At 26.4% G+C, this 7,994-nt stretch overlaps 1 protein-coding gene across 1 annotated transcript; it reads right to left on the reverse strand.

Moving 5' to 3' along the window:
• LOC131177951 (lysM domain-containing GPI-anchored protein 1-like) lies at positions 1 to 7,294 on the reverse strand. Its single transcript, XM_058143134.1, has 7 exons — positions 7,274 to 7,294; positions 6,397 to 7,021; positions 2,355 to 2,426; positions 1,198 to 1,312; positions 929 to 1,090; positions 779 to 810; positions 1 to 260 (listed from the first exon to the last, which is right to left on the reverse strand). The coding sequence occupies exons 1-7, from the start codon at positions 7,292 to 7,294 to the stop codon at positions 1 to 3; spliced, it is 1,287 nt and encodes a 428-aa protein (XP_057999117.1).
• Positions 7,295 to 7,994: the final 700 nt, after the last annotated feature.

The following is a 7,994-nucleotide window of genomic DNA, read 5'->3' on the forward strand; positions in this document are numbered from 1 at the left end:
TCACAAGAAAAGGCAAAAGACAAGTTCCACAAGGAATGAAATACACCGTTTAGGGTGAGTAATACTCAGTTCTCCAAAACTAGAAATATTGAAATTCTGGTTATTCCTTGGATTAGATTTAGAACCATCAATCCCAACTGTTGGATAAGGAGCTGAAGATGGTGATAACAATGGAGGTAATGCTACAGATGGGCACATAGGATTAAATGAGGGAGAATCCAGTGGAGGTATTGCATTATTGTAATTACTTTGATTATTACCTGTTCATAGATACATAACCAAATGTTAATACAGTTGTTAACAAAGAGAAATTAAAAAAAAAATCACCCATTGAAAGTAATTTAATATAGATTTTTTATTGTCTAAAACAAGTCTATATCTTCAATATGAACCGAATTAATGATTTTTCGAATTTAAAATTTTAATTTAAAAATTTTTATTATATGTAGAAAAAATGAGTTGAGTCTAATTCAATCCCAAACCGATGTGGGATAGCAAACCTCTTTCACTCCACCTCTCTCTTATCCAAGCATACGTATTTGTAAGGTTGACGGGCTCTGATACCATATAAATAAAATGGAGCAAACTTAACTCAATTCAAAAGTTAGCTTAAAGGAGGGATTACCCAAATCATTATACTTAGCATAATTTTCTTATCTCAATCCGATGTGATCAACATTTTATTCTAAAAATTTTTCTATCAATCAAGAGAGATAAAATGCTGCAATATCATCGATTGGATTTATTGGACCTAATAAAAATTTCCATACATATATACCTGGACATTGAACGCTTGAGGAATTTAACAAACTGCAATAATATAAGATGTAAAATAGATTAAAAGAAATGCTTATACATATGAAAGAAATTGTTGTAATTAATAAAATAAAAATAAATAAAAAAAGGAGATAGTATTATTAAAAGTTACCTTCTGAAAATTTTGAGGCCATAATGCCCACGGTAAACACAAGCACTTGCACTGCAACCTTTTGCAGTATGGATCACATGTATGTCCCCTATGAAAAGATGAGAGTCTTTGCATTGTAAATGAGAACATGAGACCCCAATGCCAGATGCTAAATACTGCAAGCTACCACTTAAATCAACAGGGTTAATATTATTGATCATATATATGCTTAATTAATCATGATTAGGGATAGATTAATAGAATGATTAGTTAGTTAATTAATTAATTACCTGAGATTGCTTGGCAAGCAAATGCATTTGATGCAGTCGTTGGCAGTTAGAGCATAAGAACCATTTGGAACTATTAGACTCTCGTTGTGCCAGTTCAGATTTGCAGATGAACACGCTGCACTTCCATTAACAAGGAGGCTAAGGGATCCAAGTTCAGAATAAAATTAAAGTATTAAGTTGGAGTGTTAATCACAGTCAAAATCTATAAATTAATTAAAGCTGGTTAAAATTAAAAGTTATTATTTTTCCTTTTATAAATTTCCAGGACAAAAAAAGGTTAGGTACCAGGTAACTTTCAACATTAATGGCATAGTGACAACACAAAATTACAAACTAATGGTAAATTAAAAAAAAAAAAAAAAAAAAAAAAAAAAAAACTCTTGTTAAAAAATTTTGTCCTTTTATATTTAAATAATATTAATAAAATTTGAAACCTCAAACGTTTAGGTTGAGTTCTTAATAATCTCACTTTCTTTTATAATTAATTTCTATTAGAACTTAAATTCAAGAATTTATACGAATTTTCTAAAAGGTCATTTTTGATAGAATTGATGCGAAGCCGATGAAAACAAAAAAAAATTCAATTCAATTAGATATGTATTCCCACTCCTGGTGGATGTACATATCTTCATCTTCTCTGGGTAAATGTATGTTTTGGCTTCCTTCGATCATTAGTTAAAGCATACACATCAGAAAGTAATTCATGGGGGACCATATCTCTCTCTGATAGAGACCACAGAGATAATCATTGGCTTCATAAACATGGCCTCTCTCTGGCTATTCCTTTGTCAGGTATTGCATATGGGGAAACATGGACTCGTTTGTGAACTGTGATCGAACATACTCTGCGAAAAATCTATCCCTTAATTTCACCTCTAACCAAGTTATGATCATTCAGGTTTTCTACTTAACCCTTTCATATCATGAAGTTTTGGTCAATAATTCATATATTTATTTTAATTAAATCGTAATACCGAGTTAAATTTTATTGCTAATAATTCATATATTTATTTTAACATCATAATTATATATTTAAAATAAATATAAATTATTAATAAGTTTTAATTTTATAATAGTACGAGTTAAATAATAATAATAATAATAATAATAATAATAATAATAATAATAATAATAATAGTGTGAAATGACCCACGAACATGAAATTGGAATAGCAAAAATGTCACCAGCATCAATCACTGGTTGGCCAAGTCCATTAACAGCCTCCAAGTCTGCAACAGGGTTTTCTACCAAAGGGGTGGAGGCAACAAAAAAAATATATCAAAAAAGGGAGTATTTGAATTTAATTACTAAAAGATTGTGAATTATATTGAGGTAAAAGATATGATAGTGGGATGCTAATTATAATAATATTTTAAGGGTCTAGACGTTATTATAAATAACATATAAATTTTAAAAATTAAAAGGAAAGTTGGACGCTGCTTAGCGTGCTTTCATTTTAATATTTTAGTTATTTTATTTTATATTTTAAATAAAATATAAATATTATTTTAATAATTAATATTATATATTATAATATTTTTTTGTTATAAAAAATTATTTTTTTAATTTAAAATTAAATTAAATAAAAATAAAGAAAAATTAAAATATAAAAATTTATTAAAATAAAATAATTAAAAAATTAAAAAAAATTAGATGCTACTAAGTAGCGTGCGTTTTTATTTTAATTTTTTAATTATTTTATTTTATTTATTAATTAAATAAAATATAAATATTATTTTAATAAAAATATTATAATAATTAATATTATAAATTATAATATTTTTATTATAAAAAATTATTTTTTTAATTTAAAATTAAATTAAATAAAAATAAAGAAAAATTAAAATATAAAAATTTATTAAAATAAAATAATTAAAAAATTAAAAAAAATTAGATGCTACTAAGTAGCGTGCGGTTTTTATTTTAATTTTTTAATTATTTTATTTTATTTATTAATTAAATAAAATATAAATATTATTTTAATAAAAATATTATAATAATTAATATTATAAATTATAATATTTTTATTATAAAAAATTATTTTTTAATTTAAAATTAAATTAAATTTTAATTAAAGAAAAATTAAAATATAAAATGAAAACTCTAGCGTTATAGAAACGTTTTAAAATTAAATTAAATTCTAATTAAATAAAAAAATTAAAATATAAAATGACAATTATAAAAAAAAATTATTTAATTAAAATTTAATTTAATTTTAAATTAAAAAATAATTTTTTATAATAAAATTATTATGATATACAATATTAATTATTATAATATTTTTATTAAAATAATATTTATATTTTATTTAAAATATAAAATAAAATAATTAAAAAATTAAAACTAAGTTAGACGCTACTAAGTAGTGTCTGACTTTTATTTTATATTTTAATATTTTATTTAATTAAATTTAATTTTAAATTAAAAAATAATTTTTTATAATAAAAATATTATAATTTATAATATTAATTATTATAATATTTTTATTAAAATAATATTTATATTTTATTTAAAATATAAAATGAAATAATTAAAAATTTGAAACTAAAACCGGATGTTACTATAAGTAGCGTCTATGTTTTTTTTTAATTTTTTTAATTATTTTATTTTAATAAATTTTTATATTTTAATTTTTCTTTATTTTTATTTAATTTAATTTTAAATTAAAAAATAATTTTTTATAATAAAAATATTATAATATATAATATTAATTATTATAATATTATTTATTAAAATAATATTTATATTTTATTTAAAATATAAAATAAAATAATTAAAAAATTAAAATAAAAGTTAGACGCTATTATAAGTAACGTCTACGTGGGGGTGAGGCGTGAGGGGAAATATCATCCATTAAAATTATATAAAATGCACCAGGTAATGCCAAGGAAAGATGGTGGAGTCACAATGGTCTCACTTAAGTACCACCTCATTAGACAGCATTTCCTAGACATGCACTTCATACAATCCTAATAGAATCAAACCACTCGTAAGTACCGTCTTCCCATAACACTACCACGGTACTAAGGATTTATGCCACGAAGGCATAGATAGATAGGAGTCGCCACCCGGGTAATAACCGGGATATATTTAGTGTTTCATCCGAGGGTCATGGATGGCAACTTACTCCTTGCAGAGTTTCCACAACCGTCATTACCATAGCCCAATGTCTAGGATCGGGATAGTTGGTACGTAAGGGGAAGGTGTTAGGCACCCCTTACGCCTGGTCTAACCTCGTTAATTTGAGTGCCAGTCATCTACTAATGTTTATAGAAGTCTTGTTTATTATTCATTTATTAAACTTTATCCTAAAAATGTAATTCTAATCCTACACATGCAAGTGATTCACAAAAGGATTGTTGTTTACACACAATTTTCATGCACAAGAAATTCCTATCTATGGGGTTACTAATTATTTAAATGATATTTACCAGATGACTAAAATTAATTTATTATTGAGAATTTAATTTACAAACAAATTCAATTTCAAATAACCCAATGTTTCTATTTAAATTAATTAATTAATTTTCACCAAGTTACCCTAAGGATAATTGAACTAAGTTAATTATGTACATGTGTAATTTATTCTAATATCACATAAGGCCCAAACAATCACAACCTAATAAAGATTTCTAACATGTAAATTTATTTTACAATTACCAAATATTAAATTAAATTTATTTACATGCCAATGTTAGTTTAATTTACAAACAAGATTAATTTTAATTTACAAAGTATTTATTTAAATTAATTATATGCAAAAGTCAGTTAAATTAAAAACAAAGTTAATTTTAATTTACCAAATAAAAGTTCTATTATTACTACAATTTCATGCCAATGGTTATTCGATAAGTTTAGAGTTACTTACCTGTTGGTAAATGCAGTTGCCATTGGGGCAAGCTACCCTTAAAAAAGGGTCTTCTCTTCTAGTATGGCAATGATATCTCTGGCTTACTCTCGTTTAGCTCCATATAAGCTCCGCGTAAATGCTCTCTTTGGTACTTACCTTAGGACTACTTACCAATTTTTGTTTGTAATAAAAAATAAAGAAAACAAAGAAAAATAATAAAAGTACGAGAGACAGAAACTAAACATGTGCAGAGTTGTGTATCCCCTCAAATTAAACATGATTACATGATCTATATGAACATATAAAATAAATTGAAGACAAAGAGCATAAAATTAAAATATTGTGTGGCATAGATCTTGAAAAGAAAACAATAAAAACTGACCTTCCAGAAGTCTTGTATGAAAATCTTCTTGAAGAAAAGAAAAAATAAGGAAGAACTCAAAGAGTCTTGAATATCTCTAAATTTCTTATAACTCTGAATTTTCTCTTCCTCTTTCCTCCCATCATTCCCACCTTCCCTTCTCTAGTAGGGTATTTGTAGGGTTTTGGGAGAGAGGTGTGATAGGGTTTGGAGTATAAAGTTTAGATGACTTAAACAACTACGATTGCAGAATTCGAATAAGACTGGGATATGGGTGAGGTGTTTCAACCAATAAGAAGACAAGAAAAAATGGAAGGAACCAGGAAGAGGTGTGGTAGGGTTTGGAGTCTTAGGGTGATAGAGTTTAGATGACTTAAACAACTACGATTGCAGAATTCGAATAAGACTGGGACATGAGTGAGGTGTTTCAACCAATAGGAAGACAGGAAAAAATGGAAGGCACCAATAGGGAGTGAGGAAGAGAGTGGGGCCAAGGAGGAGAGAGATATTTTGTTATTTTAATTTTTAGAAAATAATTAAATGGGTCCTATTTTAAATTCCTAACTAGGCTTTCTTAGGCCCATAGAGCCCAATTAAACTTAGTTAGATTCATTTAAGAACTACCCATATTAAATTTAAACAAAACAAAATTTTATTTAAATTTTATTAAATTAATTTCCCTAAAACTTTATTATTATTTTTATTTTTTCAAGATCATGCCACGGAATTAATAATTCAGCTCCATGCCTCCAATTACATCTTACAGTCATATAATTTTTCATCATCGGGTTTCACACGGCCTCAATGCACATACTCATCACAAAATAAGGGTCTACAGTCTAAACTTTCTTTTTAATTTTTAAAATTTAGATACGATTTATAATAGCACCCGAAATGCTATTATAATTAGCGTCCCACCGTCTCTTTCCCTTTTAATAATTAAATTCAAACACACCCTTTTTTTTTTGCATATTTTTTTTATTCCAACGCTTTAGTAAAAAACCCTCTGCAACAGCAGTGCCAAACTCCATTGCTAAGCCGCCCAAGCTCTCCCCTCTCTGCACCACATATGACATATACACTGCAGGAACACCATTATCACTGTTGTTGAAGCACGTGCAAGGCAAAGGTATTACCAGTGGCTGCCCATTCATCAGCGGGTTCTTTGCATTAATACCATTAGTGCTACGAATTTGCTCTCCACTAACTAGTCCTCCAAATCCCTCTGATATAGAATCGACGGTGTCAGCTGGCCGGACAATGTAAGTGGTCGATCTAGACCGTCGGATGCCATCCACACATGGACAAGAAATGGGCATTTTAAGGAGAGATTTGGCATGAAAAATTAGGTTATGAAGGGATGGTGTTGTTCGGTTGATAGAGTTTGCTGCTAAGATATCAGAAACGCTTACTTGGAAGCGAAAGGCAATCTCAGAAAGCTGAGAATCAAAAGGTAGAATATATGAGAGAAGAGAAGGGCAAGAATCTGAAGAGCTGCATGGTTCGATCATAGATTTTGCATGTGTAGCATTAGGGAAAATAATAATCAGTAGTATAGAAAGCAGAAACTGTGCTTGATTTTTCTTTTTTCTTTTTCTTTTTCCTTCAAAATTCTAATTAAGTTCTACAAGCTAAAGACATTTTGAACAGAAACTGTAGCTAGCTAGTTGTCATGTTAGCCATATTGATCATTTTTGCATTTGAGTTGTTAGGTGAGGTTGTCTTTAATGGCATGGGCTTATATGCCATGAGTTTGAATGAATGGATTCAACTAATTTTTTTTCTTAAGGTTGCCAACAGGGCGTTTGGTTCCGGTTCAGTTCGAGATTTGTCTAGGAATCAAAGCCAAACCAAAATTTTAATACGGTTCCGATTTGATTCTTCATTGTTTTAGTTCTGGTTCTATACAGTTTTCGGTTCTTCGGTTCAGTACGATTCCAGTTCGGTTCTCAGTTCTTAAAATAATTTTATGTAATTATGTTTTAAAAAAGTCACACTTGAATTGGCATTTAAGTTTTGAATTGAGTTATTAATACATAATATATCATATAATATATCTTTTAGCTATACCTAAATTATATAATATTTAATTATAAAGTCCATATATAATTTAGAATTAAATATATTATATAATATAATAGTATAAGTATATTATATAATATACATTTTAACTATTTATTAATCATATAATATTTAACTATAAGATACAAATATAATTAAGAGTTTATATGTATATATATATATATATATATATATATATATATATATATATATATAATATTATAAAATAATTTAATATATTTATAACTAAAATTATTAAGAAAATAAAAAAAAATAAATATAATATTAAATTATATTTAGTTCATAATTATATATACATATATAAATATATCTAATTATATTAAAAGTATATAATATAAAAAAAAATAGAAAAATATATGTATAAATTCAGTTCTTAGTTCAATTCTGATTCGGTTCTTAGTAAAGAATCATAATCGAATCAAAGTATCAAAATAAATTCAGTTCGATATGATTCCTATTAACTCGATACGATTCCTATTAGTTCGATATGATTTTTCAGTTCAG

This window comes from Hevea brasiliensis, chromosome 2, assembly GCF_030052815.1.
Source record: "Hevea brasiliensis isolate MT/VB/25A 57/8 chromosome 2, ASM3005281v1, whole genome shotgun sequence".
NCBI classification, from domain to species: domain Eukaryota; kingdom Viridiplantae; phylum Streptophyta; class Magnoliopsida; order Malpighiales; family Euphorbiaceae; genus Hevea; species Hevea brasiliensis.